General features: G+C 41.5%; 1 protein-coding gene across 1 annotated transcript; it reads right to left on the reverse strand.

Annotated features, from left to right (window-relative positions):
• Positions 1 to 541: 541 nt before the first annotated feature.
• Positions 542 to 11,951, reverse strand: LOC110525606 (apical junction component 1 homolog). Its single transcript, XM_021605884.2, has 2 exons — positions 11,769 to 11,951; positions 542 to 5,757 (listed from the first exon to the last, which is right to left on the reverse strand). The coding sequence occupies exon 2, from the start codon at positions 5,701 to 5,703 to the stop codon at positions 2,437 to 2,439; it is 3,267 nt and encodes a 1,088-aa protein (XP_021461559.2). The 5' UTR covers positions 5,704 to 5,757; positions 11,769 to 11,951; the 3' UTR covers positions 542 to 2,436.
• Positions 11,952 to 17,058: the final 5,107 nt, after the last annotated feature.

The raw sequence follows: 17,058 nt of genomic DNA on the forward strand, positions 1-17,058 counted from the left end.
TCTCACATGTGCCTGCATATTGCAGGGTGATGCACTATCGTGATGGGATAGTGTCTGTTGGCAAATTCAGTCACTATCAACATTTAAGTAATATTGAGATACCATTTAAATGATTATCTACATTGTCTTGGTCTGTTTAATGGGCTGTAGGCTTTCTGGAGTTCTAGCTTGCAGTGCAGAGAATGTTCTTTAACGTGTCATGGCTGATTTGATTTACAGTTTGTCAATGCATCAGTTAGACGAGGATGTTCAATTTATTCAGTCTTCAAGTAATTCCGACTGTCCTTCAGGGCTATCTGATAGAAGTGTGAATAACTACAGACTTTCCATATACATAGTGTTTATTTTGGTCCTAAATTGTAAGACCAACAAAAATAAAGGGGAAAGACTAAATACCAAGTTGTTAATGTGTCCTTCAACTTAGTCTATGTATCACATTGTATGATCATTGTTTTTAGTGATTTGTACAGTTTACTCGAGAGCCTTGATATGTCTGAATATAAGGCTCTGCATGGTTTACTCTAGAAGAGAAATGCAAAGAGAAAGGTCAATCTTTATTTTCGGTTTATTATACATGGGTTATAAACGTCACAAATAGAAAATTGGGTGACATCTTGCAGGAGGAAAAAATAGCAACTTTAGATTTGTCAGGCTCTATCAATGGAAACATAACATGCTTGTTTCAGTGCTGTGTAGATGCATTAGGAGACATTCTGTATAATGTATGTTCAAGTGCAAAAGAAGCTCATAGCAGCTCAAAGCTCCAACTTATCATTACCAATATGTCCTGTTTAAATGTTAAGTTGCTCTTTTGTTTCTTCTTTTTATTGCATTTGTGTGTTCATTTACAGGTATGAAATACATTGGGCGGAATAGGATATTAATAGATATTCTTCAACAAATGTGTTAGTTAAAACATTTTTTCATCAACCAAAAATAGTAGTACTAATATTTCATATATCTTCGAAAATAATATTCAATTCCCAAGCATTGAATGTCAGTTTATTATAACCATTGTCAGTCTTATCATGAGCATAATCAATATTAAAATACCTGAATATAAATAACGTGCTTTAGGCAAAATAAATGTTCATTTGCAATGTCAAGCAAATGCACCACATTAATTTACAGTCAAGAGTCAAGCCTTACAAAACAAATCCACACATTGCTTTCTGTCAAATGCATTTTCTACTGAAGGCCACTATCAAACAAGTTATCAAGCGTGTTACAATGAATTTAGCAGTGTAGAATCAGTACAAAATCTAAACAAAGTGATGAAAGAGGGTGCAATTCAAATGCCTGAAACAAAATCAACAACTGGGAAACTCAAGGGGTGAGAGGATTCAGAGCCTAGATGTAGACACCTGATTTTTTTTATCCATATGTAGCCATAATGAAAGTATTATTATCAGCAGTGATATTAAGAGTATTAACTAAGATTTCTACCCAGACCCTGGCACAACACAGCAATTTCAAGAGATTCTTGATATTCAAATTAGAATCATTTCTGGATATATTGAAGCATCTGCAGAAATACAACGGTCAGTATTTTAAAAATATATTCCAGCTGCTGAGAAAAGCTTCAACAAGTAGAACACTAGTGGAGATTATGCTTTGAAGCTTTAATCTAGTTTACTTTAGAAATGCTCTTAATAGTAGTGCCTCCCTCAGTTATATTCAGTTATATTTTTTATTATTTGTGCTTGTTCCAACCCAGTTCATATGGTATCAACACAGACAGTACCTTGTCTAAACAGGGATTAAAACTAAATAATGACTTGTAAATACAGTATGACCATTTTACATGCAGATCAAACTATTTCAGTGTAACAGGATCAAAACAATGCTACTTCAACCAAAAACGACAATGATAAAGTGTTACATTATAGTTTGTTTGTGTGTGCAACATCAGTCAACCTTTCCTGCACATTGTTTGCATGAATCACTTCTAAATGATATCTAATTCTTAGTGATTCATATGCAAACATTACTACTGGTAGTCTTATTAAAGGGATACTTCAGGATTTTGGCAATTAAGCCCTTTTTCTACTTCCCCAGAGTCAGATGAACTCATGGATACCATTTCTATGTCTCTGCATCCAGTTTGAAGGAAGTTAGAGGTAGTTTCGCGAGCCAATGCTAACTAACGTTAGCACGAAGAGTGGAAGTCTATGGTATCTACTAGCATGCTGGCAGTTACCATAGACATCCAGTCATTGCGCTAACGCTAGTTAGTAATTGTGCTAGTTAGAGACATAAAATAGTATCCACGAGTTCATGTGATAATGGGGAAATAGATAAAGGGCTTCACTGCTAAAATCCTGAAGTATCCCTTTAACAATCTTCCTTTCTGATGTAAAATACATCATAAATATCTGTTAAATCACATGTACATACATGTACATATAGGTGACATCAGAGGTGCACAGGTCAGTACTATATAATATCATCCAGGAGATGGGGGGTACCCACCCAGTCTAGCGTTCTGGGATCAGAAGCAGCCATGATCATACACATGAACTGCTTCCCTGTTCTCTTATCTATGGGGTAAATGGTAGTGGGCGTGAATCTCTTGTTGCTCTCCACAAATTCACAGAGTTGACGGTATATTTTGGGATACTCATGACGCAGGAAGACTCCCCTGGTCCTGAGCTCACGTTGGATATTGATAAAGCAGATCTCTCTGGCTTTCATACCCTCCTTTCCCTCTTTGTCAATATCAGGTGTGCCTGGTGGCGGGGTGAGAATGAGTGTCTCCATGTCACTTTCCTTCTTGAAGACCTTTTTATCTGGGCTGGAGGAGGCCAACGAAATCTTTGCATATTTTCGGACTGTTGGTGTTTGGACTCTTGGTGAAGGTCTGTTAGGCACTAGTTCACCAACAGCTATGGATACATTCAAGAGAAAACATTCATTGGGGTCATACTCATTGCCAGCCTGCTGCAGGTCCTTACAGTAATCCCCCAGGTTGTCTTTGAAGCTGTCCAGCTCTCTTAGAGACAGATATGTTGGGGACATGACAAGGCTCTCAAGCCCAACCTTCAGGAAGTTGTCAGCAGTCCCTGGGCTAGCAAAGCCCAGGAAAAGAATGCCTCTCCCTCTGGAAAGGTAGCCAGCTTTGGCAATGCGAGAGAAGGCTTTATGGATCTCAGATTTCTCTCTGCAGTACTTCAGCATGTGCCTGCACACACTACTGATACGCCCATATAGACAGTTCTCTTTATGGCTGTCCCAGTCATCCCGACGGCAGTTCCGGGAGCAGTAGAAGGTGTAGCAACTATGACAGGATTTGAAGTAAAGACAGGCATTGAACAGGGTCTCTGTCCGCTTGCACTTCTTGTTGGCACACATCATGGTGTCATCGTCGTCTGTGCTGTGGTCTGGGGAGATCTCCTCTGGACTCCTTTGTATGCTCTGTAAGCCATCACACCCACTGTCTGGGTCTTTGATTGTGTCAGGGCTGGTTTTAGTGGAGGCGATTGGTGAGCTCAGAGTTCCTAGACTCTCTAGGCCTCCTAGACTCTCTAGGCCTGAAGATATTAGCTTTCCTTTTTCATCATCCTCACTAATCAACTGTTTTAGTTGGTCCATTAGATCCTGACTAGGCCGCCTGCTGGTCGAGGGTTTGTAGTCAGTGACAAGATCAGCTAGCAGCTCGTCCAGTTGCTCTAGGCTCTGCTGCAGGGAATAATCTTTGTGTTGTCTGTCTTTGGTCAGCTCCGCTGACTCAGATGGCTGCTCTTGATGACGAAGAACATTTAGAGTTGGCACCTTTTCACAATCCAGTGCATCCCAGGTGGCTGAACGCACATCTTGCAGTTTGTGGTTGCGTGCGCGTATGTCATTGTCGGTTATCGTGATCTCAGGAGTTACAAACCATAGCCCAGCCTTAGTGTTCCTTCCAGGATTGTTTGGACCTTTCTCTAAGGAGTTTTCAGAGAGGGACAGGGCAGCATAGCGCCTTGGTGAACTAGATAGATTGAGTATAACTGGCTTTGGTGTATCATTAGGAAACAGAGCATGTCTCCCCTGGTATAACAGATTATCATAGCTGCGTCCACACGGCACTGCTTGCTCCCTGTCATGACGAGGATAAAGAATATTGTCCCAGGACTTTGAGTGTTTTCTGACTTCTGCTCCCAGTCTGTTTGGCTCCACATAACTGTTTTCAAACCAGGGGGACATTACTGGCTCTTGTCTTACTCTCTGTGGTGTCAGCTGAGTGGACTGGTTAGAGTATCCAGATATACTTGAACAATACCAGTCATCTGCATAGGCCTGGGACATTTGTGTACGTCGACGGCCCTCCGTGTGATATGCCCTGTAAGGAATATACTGTTCTGCTGGAGGGTTGTACGGCTTGCTGTATAACATCCTGGAGCCATTAGACTGACAGGGATAGCCCCTGGGTTCTTCCCCATAGTATGCTCTTGCCTGTTGTGTTTGAGCAAAGTATGGCCCTGCCTCGCTTGTGGAGTAAGGTCTGGTATAGACAGCCTGCACAGGGTCTCTGCTGGACATGTGTTGCTCTGTGTAATATGGCCGGACTGGGAGAGTGTGAACCCAGCGAGTCCGTGGATCATGCACATACTGACCATTAAGAGTACTGTCTTGGCTGGTGAGGCTGGAATTATCATCCTGATAGTACGCTCTAGCAGAGGGGTGGACAGGGTATCTGGTCGGATCCTCAGTGTAGAAGAATTTAGTGGGTATATTGGGGTTTGAAAGAGTCCTCTGCTCCCTTGACAAGTATTCCCTTGGCATTATAGTGGAGGGCACCCTTCGCATGTCTACTGGCTGGATGTAGCTGGGGGGCCCGCAGGTAGTGTACTGATATGTTTGTCGATAATCGCCACTGTAACAGTCGTTTGGTGTGGGTGTCCGTACCTGCCGTGGCACAGACAGACCTCTGCTTTGACTGAAGTAGGAGTATCTCTGCCAGGGATGTTCAGTCCTCATGCTCTGAGACCTCCTGGATGTGTGCTGCAGGACCGCTGCATCTGGCTTGATATCCACACGACACCTGACATGAGGAGTGATGGCTGGCTCATCCTGTTTACTCTCCTCAGAGAAACAGTCTGAGACGTAGAGGGGAGAGTGTGGTTGCAGTTTTATAGGGTGTACCTCGTTCGAAAAAGCCTGGTTAGAGGAGTAAGAGTCCCGGTGTGGTTCAGATGTCCTTAGAGGGGCGTCTGGTACAGCCTGTGGGACACCTCGTCCTCTCCTGGTTACCGGTGAAGAGACTGACATGGGCACAGGGGTAAGGGTGGTCTTGACTCTGGGAGCACTTTTTGATCTTGTCCTTTTCTTTGAATCTGACCTCGTGGTGGTTTTGTCTGGGTTGGCATGCTGTGGTGGGGGTAGTCTAATGTTGAACAGATCAGGGGACGAGAAACGGAGGTGTCCTGGATGATCCAGGCCATTCCAGGTCACCTCTTTATGCATCCTCTGATGCTCAGTCCTCTTGTAAGGATACTCCATTGAGGCAGAAACGGGCTGTGGGTCGTCCAATGACTCAAGGTAGTCAAAGCTACGGCAGTGTCTTTTGTTAATGGTTTCCGTGTGTCGCTCCAGTTTGTCAATCATTTGCGAGTCACATTGTTGGAAGGGGCTGAGCGAAATGGAGTGCCCAGTGATGGGATTTAGTTTGATGTCCCGACACAGAGTAGATACCAGTATATCAGGGGGATCTGTGCGTGTCATCTTATAGGGACTCCTCCGATCTCCCCATTCAGATTGATTCAAGATCAATATGGCCTGAGAAAAGAAAGAGAAAAGCATTTTATATCCATATTAAAACATACACAGAAGTGGTTTTACACAGACATTAACATGTTATGATGACAGAGATTAACAAAATAAATAATCAAATGATTATTTAATTCAGCACTTTTATCTTCCATACGGTAGGCCTATTTCATTCCAGATCCAATGAAAAGAAGGAAAAGTTCACATCTAGTAAAGCATCTTAAACTTGAAGCCTGTAATCTGTGGATTTTCACACAGCTTGAGAAGAAACAGATGAAGGATTTAATTGTATCATGTTGCGGTGTGCTTTTCTGCAGTGTCCCGCACAAGGTTGTTCTAATTTTAGGAGAGTGGGAAATCTCGATTTTACTGCCCATCATATTGCCAAGATGCTTTACACAGCATCTAAATCTAAGACTAATATCTTGGACAAGATCAACACTTGAGAAACATACTCTTAGAAGTACGTGCTATCTAGAACCTAAAAGGGTTCTTCATCTGTCCCCATAGGAGAACCCTTTGAAGAACACTATTTGGATCCAGCTAGAACCCTTTGGTTCCAGGTAGAACCCTTTTGGGTTCCATGTAAAAGCCTTTCCATCAAGGGTTTTACATGGAACCCAAAAGAGTTCTACCTGGAACCAAAAAGGGTTCTATCTGGAACCAAAAAGTGTTCTCTTATGTGAACAACCGAAGAACCCCTTCGGAACCCGCTTTTCTAAGAGTGTACTAATATAGACAAGGCCCAAAAATTGACATTTAAATAGAGAGAAACAATTAAAGTAACAAATACTGAAACTGTGGATGTTCCCCTCAAAAAAAGAACTGCATTTCTAAGAGGTCGTAAATTATCAGTATTGTATTGTAATGGCAAATCAGACTTAGTCTTAGTGGGATCTTACATACAAAGTCTGGTCATGAAAATAGTGCAAAACTGTATCTGTACAGATATCTGTATCTGTAATCATTCACTCTAGAGAAAAAGAGTCACTAAACCATAATTCAATGGTTTGTTTCAAGCACTTTGGGAATGATTGTGTAAGGATCCAAACCAACAGTAGCCTGCAAAAGTATTCACCCCCTTGGCATTTTTCCCATTTTGTTGCCTTACAACCTGGAATTAAAATAGATTTTTGGGAGTTTTGTATCATTTGATTTACACAACATGCCTACCACTTTGAAGATGCAAAATATTTTTTATTGTGAAGCAAACAAGAAATATGACAAAAAAACAGAAAACTTGAGCGTGCATAACTATTCACGCCCATGAAAGTCAATACTTTGTAGAGACACCTTTTGCAGCAATTACAGCTGCAAGTCTCTTGGGGTATGTCTCTATAAGCTTGGCACATCTAGCCACTGGGATTTCTGCCCATTCTTCAAGGCAAAACTGCTCCAGCTCCTTCAAGTTGGATGGGTTCCGCTGGTGTACAGCAATCTTTAAGTCATACCACAGATTCTCAATTGGACTGAGGTCTGGGCTTTGACTAGGCCATTCCAAGACATTTAAATGCTTCCTCTTAAACCACTTGAGTCTTGCTTTATCAGTATGCTTAGGGTCATTGTCCTGCTGGAAGGTGAACCTCTGTCCCAGTCTCAAATCTCTAGAAGACTGAAACAGGTTTCCCTCAAGAATTTCCCTGTATTTAGCACCATCCATCATTACTTCAATTCTGACCAGTTTCCCAGACCCTGCCAATGATAAACATCCCCACAGCATGATGCTGCCACCACCATGCTTCATTGTGGGGATGGTATTCTCAGGGTGATGAGAGGTGTTGGGTTTGCACCAGACATAGCGCTTTCCTTGATGGCCAACAAGCTACATTTTTGTCTCGTCTAACCAGAGTAATTTCTTCCATATTTTTTTTTACACCTTTATTTTACTAGGCAAGTCAGTTAAGAACACTTCTTATTTTCAATGACAGCCTAGTGGGCAAACTGCCTTGTTCAGGGGCAGAATGACAGATTTGTACCTTGTCAGCTCGGGGATTCGATCTTGCAACCTTTTGGTAACTAGTCCAACACTCTAACCACTAGGCTACGCTGCCACCCCACATGCCTTTTGGCGAACACCAAACGTGTTTGCATATTTCTTTCTTTAAACAATGGCTTTTTTTGTGGCCACTCTTCCATAAAGCCCAGCTCTGTGGAGTGTACAGCTTAAAGTGGTCCTATGGACAGATACTCCAATCTCCGCTGTGGAGGTTTGCAGCTCCTTCAGGGTTATCTTTGGTCTCTTTGTTGCGTCTCTGATTAATGCCCTCCTTGCCTGGGCCATGATTTTTGGTGGGCGGCCATCTTTATTTAACTAATTATGCGACTTCTGAAGGTAATTGGTTGCACCAGATCTTATTTAGGGGCTTCATAGCAAAGGGGGTGAATAGATTGGCACGCAACACTTTTCAGTTTTAAAACATATATTTTATCTTTGAAACAAGTTATTTTTTTCATTGCACTTCACCAATTTTGACTATTTTGTGTATGTCCATTACATTAAATTAAATTTCAGCTTGTAATACAACAAAATGGAAAATGTATATATGTAACAATCGACGCCGGAGATGACAAGCAGGTACGGGGAGTCAAAGTGTATTCAGGAACAGACAGGTAACAAAACAGGAACAGCGTCAGCACACGGGTAAATAACGACAAATGACAATTAATGCTGAAGCAGAGAACAGTGCGGGGAACCAGACAGATATAGTTAAGGTAATGACAGAGGTGATTGAGTCCAGGTGAGTCCAATAATTGCTGAAGCGCATGGCGGGGGGATGGCAGGTGTGTGTAACGATGGTGGCAGGAGTGCATAATGCTGGGGAGCCTGGCGCCTTTGAGCACCAGGGAGGGGGAGCGGGAGCAGGTGTGACAGTACCCCCCCTCTAGGGGTGCCACCTGGCGTCCCACCTGGGCGAGTCTGACGTGCCGGCTGAGGCACGGGCGCTGAACAAGCCGGCTGGGTGTAAACTCCCGACGAACCGGCAGAGGCATGGGAGCCTGGCGAGCCGGCTGAGGCATAGGAGCCCGACGATCCGGCTGGGGCGTGAAAGCCTGTCGATCCTGCTGAGGCGTGGGAGCCCGGTGATCCGGCGGAGGCGTAGCAGCCTGATGAGCTGGCTAGGCGTAAAAATCTGACGATCCGGCTGAGGCCCGATGTGGGATGGATGGCTTCGAGCCAACCGAGGCAAGAACATCTCGCACCAGCTAGGGCGACAGCTCGACGAGCTGGCTTAGACACCCCCTGTTCCATCGGCAGCACTCCCCGATGCTTCGTATGAAGGCTTCAGCATTCTGTAACAACCGACGCCGGAGATGAGAAGCAGATACGGAGAGTCAATATTTATTCAGGAACAGACAGATAACAAAAGAGGAACAGCGTCAGCACACAGGTAAACAACTACAAATTACAATTAATGCTGAAGAAGGGAACAGAGCGGGGAACCAGACAGATATAGGAGAGGTAATGACAGAGGTGATTGAGTCCAGGTGAGTCCAATAATCGCTGATGCACGTGACGGGGGAAGGCAGGTGTGCGTAATGCTGGGGAGCCTGGCACCTTCGAGCGCCAGTGAGGGGGAGCGGGAGCAGTCGTGACAATATATACAAAAAGTATAACAGTGACTGGCAACTCCTCAGTAAATAACTCCCTTTCCATTGATTGTAGACAACAGTCAATCCCCTCCCACCCAAAAATAAAGGCTATATAAGATGCCAATGGTTTGTTTTCAAGAGTCAAGATCACTGACTCTTTGTTTCACACAATAAATAGATTTTCAACAGAATAGATTCAGTGGAATAGTGGCTTTCAGTATACACAGAGTATTTCACAAGTACATAGCTTGCTATTCATATCTTATACAACAGTACATTGTAATAAACAAAGGGGTATAGTTGACCACTATTTATATGAAGAAATGGAATATAAATAATGTGTCTCTGTTTAAAACCAAGAATAAGGGAGTATCTGAGTATCCATGTTTCAAATAGTGCAAACATTTCAATATTTTTGCACATAGACCTTGCTTGCAATGCTTTTTCGTTTGACTTTTAAAGCATATTTTCATGACAGAGAGACAAACATAGAGGCTCCCTTGTTGGCTCTCGCCCATGAGCTAACCCTGAGATACCATCTGTTCATCCTGAGGAGAGAGGTCTGACCCCGTCTCCACAACACACCTAAATATAATCTACACACAGCCATCATAACCTTACCAGACCTACAGATACTATTAAATAATGTACCATGGTTACAGTCACTGACTCATCTTGTAATTGCAATTTTCAAACCCGATTTCAACATACAGCAAATATGTCCTTTTTTAATATTACACCATATAACACAATTGGTAACTAACAACCTGGTATCAAACTATTTAAATGGTGTGTTTGTTTAAATTAATGTCAACAATATCATTATTGGATTATTATTATGTTACTACTATTTTACAATGTTATTTCTAAGGAAATACACAGTAAATATTGTGGCAGACTGTAAGATGAAGCATAACCAAATATTATTTGACAAGATAAATGTTTTTAATTATGGCTATTTATTTTTCATTACATTGGTCGCTGTCTAATTGATGGCCACCACTGAAATGCCACTGAAGCATGAATATTCTCTAATCAATCTGACATCTGTGTAAGCCATGCTACCCAAAATAGCAAAGATGCTGGAATTAATTAATAATATACAGTATTACTCAGAAAGTGGGTAAATTGACAACACTGACATTGAAGTGCAGACGTATGTGTGTTTGTGTGTGTATGTGTGTGTGTGTGTGTGTGTGTGTGTGTGTGTGTGTACAATCATACCCTCTTTCCACCATTATGCAATCCATAATAATCCATATCGCCCAACAAAACAAAGTCGCCTGATTTGCTCTCATGCTAATAAAGGCATTGAATGTCCTTTTAGATGGTAAGTCATCAGTGACAGCATTTTTTAAATAAACGGTCACAGAGGATGCAGATTTATTGCCTTGGTACTGTATGTCCTTTGGTTAAAGAAGGCTATTTATCCTGAGGCTAATAAAATAAGAAAACACACCTTTGAGCTAAACTATGGTGGATCTCTGAAATGTGTAACTTTTTGTCTCTTCTGATGTTGCTGAAATAAAGGATATCAGAATTAACATTATATGGCTGAATCGTGATAGCCCTACTCTGTTCGCATTGTCTCATTTGAAAATTAGGAAATCATTGCAATCTGGAGAAAATAGCCATTTACCTGACAGTAATGTCTTCAGTATACAGAGTAGGCGACAGACATCGTTTATTTGGTTTATGCATAGGCCTATACACAATATAATACTTGCCCATGATTATGTAGGCCTATATAATCGATGGAAGAGAAAAATATATATATTTTTCCATAGGCTACAGAAGTGCATCAGGGGCAAGCAAGCGGGACCACTTTCACTTTAACACTGTAAACTATTACAAATAACATTGGCTACACTCACATACCACATGCCATGTCGCCTGGATACACTCAGCACACACTGAAACATTCAAATAGGCTAGTTTTCAATAGATGTTCGACGGGCCAGTTATGCACTCTCTCTACGTGAAACGAATCCAACTTAACCTACATAGGCAACCTGTCCGTGTCGCAAATTGTCAAATTCCCTCAAAACAATAATAAGAAAGTAAACAGTTTATCCACAGAAACAACTGTTGGGAAAATGCATTGATACAATAGGTCTAATATGCGCTATTGTAACAGTGTCATGATTGGATCCGATGTCTGCATTTGAAAGGACAGTGATCATTGAGATTTTCTATTTTCAAAGGTGTGATTTTGGCACACCAAGATCTGAAGCACACTTTGTCCTCGTTTATTGATGCGGCACGGCATTGCTGACCCAATGTATTTGAGCATCGAAGACATCATCGGAGGAGAGGTAATCACACGCTCAAATAGACCAAAATGTTGTGTCCGTACTCAGAGGAAAAAAGGAGAATTTTGAAACCCGTCCTTTCATTCCATCATCAAATAGGAGTGGATATCATCTTACCCTTCACGCCAATGATCCGCTTCCATCATATGTAGGCTACATGATCAATCCTTAGCTCCTGTTAGGTGCAGTTTTACTACATGTCTTATACAGTCTTTATAACAATCATGCCATCTTCGCATTTAGTGCTACATGTTGTCCACAACACAGTCAACAGTGATTTAGTGCGCCCTCATGGTTTATCTGAAGCATTCGTAGCAATAAGGGGGTGTGTCTGAGTCTGCGCTTATGGGTATTAAATGACGCACTCGCGTGCATTAGCATGTGAGTTTGTATGCTTGCGTGCTGACGAGCGTTTATGAGGGACTTTGTCGTGTTTATTAAATACATGTCTCTGAGGAGAATTGCATACTATCTGTGTTCATGAAAGTAGCTGCAGACACAAAAATTAAGGGTAATTTTTCATCACTGTTCATATGGGAAGATAATTCCCCAATCATTTTCGCTGAGCTCTCACAGGTATCCTGTCAATGAAAATTAACTCTTCATTATTTGCTTAATTTATTATTAATAATTAATTTATTAAACTGACATTATTTCCTAATCAAAATGTACTATGTGATATGAGGCATGGCAGCATGTTCAAATGTACACCTAAAAAGCTCCCTGCTGTGTTCACACAAGTTCTTCACTCATTTTGTCACATATGATTAACTCACAATAGTCTCTTGCACAACAGTAGAAAGACTACTGATGATAAAATGGTGGATACATGTCAAAAGTATTTGGGGCTCTTCAGTGAAGTAAAAAACAAGATAGCAAAGCAAAATCTCTGAAACAGTGACCTCTCATCAGCACAGGGTAATGACTCCAGCTCCCCGCACCTGCTCCTCAATCTCACCTAGACACAGTTTCTGCATTAGTTGAATTGATGATGGTGACAGCACAATGTGGGCCCCAAAGCAGTAGTCACCAGCTGCTGCAGTAAACCTGCTTACTAAAGCAGTCTTACACAGAGAGAGGAGAGAAACAAGGTACAGATAGTGCTCACGAAGATTGAAATGATGGCCTCTACATCTCTTTGGACATATAACATACAGTACAGCACCAGACCAGACCAGTTTCCCATAGCAGTAGAATAGGGAGCATTAACACTGTACTTGCATTTCTTCTCATGCCTGAGCTTACAGTTCTATTGGCAGAACAAAAACAAATCCTATTGGTGAGCCAGACTCCTCCATCTGTCTCATTCCACATGCATAGTACCAGTTAAAAGTTTGGACATACCTACTCATTCAATGACTTTTCTTTATTTTTACTATTTTCTACATTGTAGAATAATAGTTAAGACATCTATACTACTAAATAACATATATGGAATCATGTAGTAACCAAAAAAGTGGTAAACAAATCAAAATATATTTTATATTTGAGATTCTTCAAAGTAGCCACTCTTTGCCTTGATGACAGCTTTGCACACTCCTGGCATTCTCTTAACCAGCTTCACCTGGAATGCTTTTCCAACAATCTTGAAGTCGTTCCCACATATGCTGAGCACTTGTTGGCTGATTTTCCTTCACTCTGCGGTCCAACTCATCCCAAACCATCTCAACTGGGTTAAGGTTGAGTGAATGTGGAGGCCAGGTCATCTGATGCAGCAATCCATCACTGTCCTTCTTGGTGAAATAGCCCTTACACAGCCTGGATGTGTGTTGGGTCATTGTCCTGTTGAAAATTATATTTTTAGACACATTAGACCAAAGGACAGATTTCCACCGGTTTAATGTCCATTGCTCTTGTTTCTTGGCCCAAGCAAGTCTCTTCTTATTATTGGTGTCCTTTGCAGAAATTGAACCATGAAGGCCTGATTCACGTAGTCTCCGCTGAACAGCTGATGCTGAGATGTGTCTGCTACTTGAACTCTGTGAAGCTTTTATTTGGGCTGCAATTTCTGAGGTTGGTAACTCTAATGAACTTATCCTCTGCAGCAGAGATAACTCTGGGTCTTCCTTTGCTGTGGTGGTCCTCACGAGAGCCAGTTTCATCATTGCGCATTATGGTTTTTGCAACTGCACTTGAAGAAACTTTCAAAGTTATTGACATTTTCCGGATTGATTGACCATGTCTTAAAGTAATGATGGACTGTCGTTTCTCTTTGCTTATTTGAGCTGTTCTTGCCATAATATGGACTTGGTCTTTTACCAAATAGGGCTATCTTCTGTATACCACCCCTACCTTGCCACAACACAACTGATTGGCTCAAACGCATTAAGAAGGAAAGAAATTCCACAAATGAACTTTTAATAAGGCACACCTGTTAATTGAAATGCATTCCAGGTGACTACCTGATGAAGCTGGTTGAGAGAATGCCAAGAATGTACAAAGCTGTCATCAAGGCTAAGGGTGGGTACTTTGAAGAATCTCAAATATAAAATATATTTTGATTTGTTTAAGACTTTTTTGGTTACTACATGATTCCATATGTGTTATTTCATCGGTGTCACGCCCTGACGTGACAATCGATTTGATGTTTTCACTATTATTCTACAATGTAGTATAAAAAAAATTACAACTAAAGAAAAACCTTGGAATGAGAAGGTGTGTCCAAACTTTTTACTGATACTGTATAAGATATGATTTAGAATGATAGCACTGAGAATCTCACTCTGTGATGTGTTTTAGCATCCAATATCCCTGAGAGTGGGATCTAACGGCGCATGGTTGACTCACCTTCTCCTGCCCCACACTCTGGCATCAGATACTCTCAGCTGTTTGTTAGTAGGCAATAATATCTATCAGCTGTGATAAGAGGTGTCTCTGCCTCTTCAGGAGGCCCTTGGGGGAGGAAATCAATGTCCTTGTGTTAATTAGAGCCCCCTGCCAAAGGGATCAATCAGACTAACACCATATAGTAGCAAAATGGAACTGCAAAAAGAGCTTGACTCCTGTCCTCTGTATGTAAACTGGGTCTTGACTTAACTACTTTCAACCTATGCTCTCCAAAGAGCCAAATTGCCAAAGTCATCGAGGAAACCTTTATATAAGTCTCTGAGTTGATTATGTGCTGCTGGTGGATGAATGGCCCCCAACATGAACATGTTGATAAGTCTCTGTGTTTCTTATGTAAGAGGGTTAGTTATGTTTCCACTTGCCTCTGCAGAAATGTATATTTGATGTTTAGCTATTCCTATTGGTTGGATGAATTTACATATCAATAAGGTGTTAGGCCATTGGTTACATTTGCAGATAGGGGAGATGGTGATCATCAAATCTTCCCAGTATAACATTGATATGCAAGCGTTAGGTCACGTTCTGAAATACTATATTCTATTTTGATATTTACAATGTGTACGAGTTCATTATGTACATTTCCTTATATGTATACAGTATATGTGTACAGTACCTGTTAGATATCGAGGGCATCCTGGAATGTGCAATTGTATGTTATTGCTGTAAGAGCGAGATAGCTATCATGCTCGAGATGTGACGGTCATATTAGTCCCTGCTAATTCACTGTTTTTTCTATGCTAATCACGAAACTTCCTTGTGTCTATCATCAGATACAGTGTACTTACGTTTATTGTATTTTGTACTATCTCTGTCTGTAAAGGGGTGCGTAACTGGTGGCAGGGAAGTCAGACGCAGGAGAGCAGAACTAGGTAGTAGCCGGAACAGTTTAATCCAAAAACCAACGGCATAAAAATACAACAGAATATGGGTACAAAAAACCCGACGCGCACCAGTAAACAAGAGCACAAGCACTTACAACAAACAGTTCCACACAAAGACATGGGGGAACAGAGGGTTAAATACACAACAAATAATGAGGGAAATGGAAACTAGGTGTGTTGGAAAACAAGACAAAACAAATGGAAAATGAAAAGTGGATCGACGATGGCTAGAAGACCGGTGACGCCAACCGCCGAACGCTGCCCGAACAAGGAGAGGAAACGACTTCGGTGGAAGTCGTGACACTGTCAATGTTATGATATTGTCTGATATTGACATGTAAGCGACAAATTATTAATCTACAGCCATCAACATACAGTTGTCCTGCACATCTAATGTGCTCCCTTGTGTCTATCGTCAGAAAATAAACTACCGATCAACTGGGACCGCCACATCTGTTACACTGGTGTCGAGACCAGCCTTCTTGTCTTTGTGGGACATCTGTTACACTGGTGTCGAGACCAGTCTTCTTGTCTTCGTGGGACATCTGTTACACTGGTGTCGAGACCAGCCTTCTTGTCTTCGTGGGACATCTGTTACACTTACATTTTTATTTCTATATCCACCATAGATTGTTATACAATTATATAAGAGACAGCAGCTCTGAAAGACATTCAGACCTATTCTTTACAACATTGCCAGCCAATAATAGAAGATTCAGCAGCCCATCAAAAGTTAAGTCTTTCACCTTGGAGTAAAAATAAAGGAAAAAGGAAAATACGTTAGAGGGGGTTGTTGGGGGTAAATGTAAGCCTATGTGCTTGTAAAAAAATTTATGCAGTTTGAATGTTTCAAGGGAAATTCTCCAGGGAATCTCAAGATGTTGTGTGTGCTCCCCTTGGTGGTTAATATTTTACATACAGATCACAGTCTTGGGTCTTGAATTATGTTTGGATTTTTTTTATTACTGTATGTGTGCTATCTAACAGTTCTTACAGTCCATGAAAGTTCATTATAACATATGTAGATGTTTTAAATCAGGCCAGGCTTTACCCTAAGCTGAGACTCTAGGGATTGAGTGAAGAACAGTGTTGTGAATCTGAGGAATCCTTTGGAGAGTCTTTCTTTAAATCCATTGGTCAAGACTGGGATGATTAAAAAGTCAACAAATTAAACTAAACTACTCTAAGGCCCATATATCCATCAGCTTTTCCCAAACAGACCTGAGCAACCACGCTGCAATGGGGCACCAGCCTCTTGGCTCAAATGATCCATGAGTATGCGATGAGGATTTAGACAAGTGCAGTAGTGTTAAGTCTTCTGACTAATAGGGATCTGAAGCCCCCACCCTGACACAGAATGTGGTCAGGCCTGGAGGGGAGTGAGCCAGGCTGGCTCATATGCAGACAGGATGATTGGGCTTTTTCATGAGTGACAAACATTATAAACTATTAAATCCCCTGAGCTGCTGACTCTTTGACATCTTTGTATCTTTTATCCTCATCACCCTGAATTTTCTTAGGCATTTCGTATGGTGTAGCAGAGATGTTCTTATGTATCCCTAATTGAAGCATATCCCTAATTGAAGCAGTTTGAAGTGCTATTGAGTATCACAGTGAGTATCACAGTATTACACATGCATTCACAACATAGGCTACATGTTAACATCAACGACAGTTGG

Source organism: Oncorhynchus mykiss, chromosome 6 (genome assembly GCF_013265735.2).
Source record: "Oncorhynchus mykiss isolate Arlee chromosome 6, USDA_OmykA_1.1, whole genome shotgun sequence".
Taxonomy (NCBI): Eukaryota; Metazoa; Chordata; class Actinopteri; order Salmoniformes; family Salmonidae; genus Oncorhynchus; species Oncorhynchus mykiss.

Coding starts and splice junctions, on each gene's coding strand:
- LOC110525606 (XM_021605884.2), bottom strand. CDS start 5,703: ATGACACGCACAGATCCCCCTGATATACTGGTATCTACTCTGTGTCGG.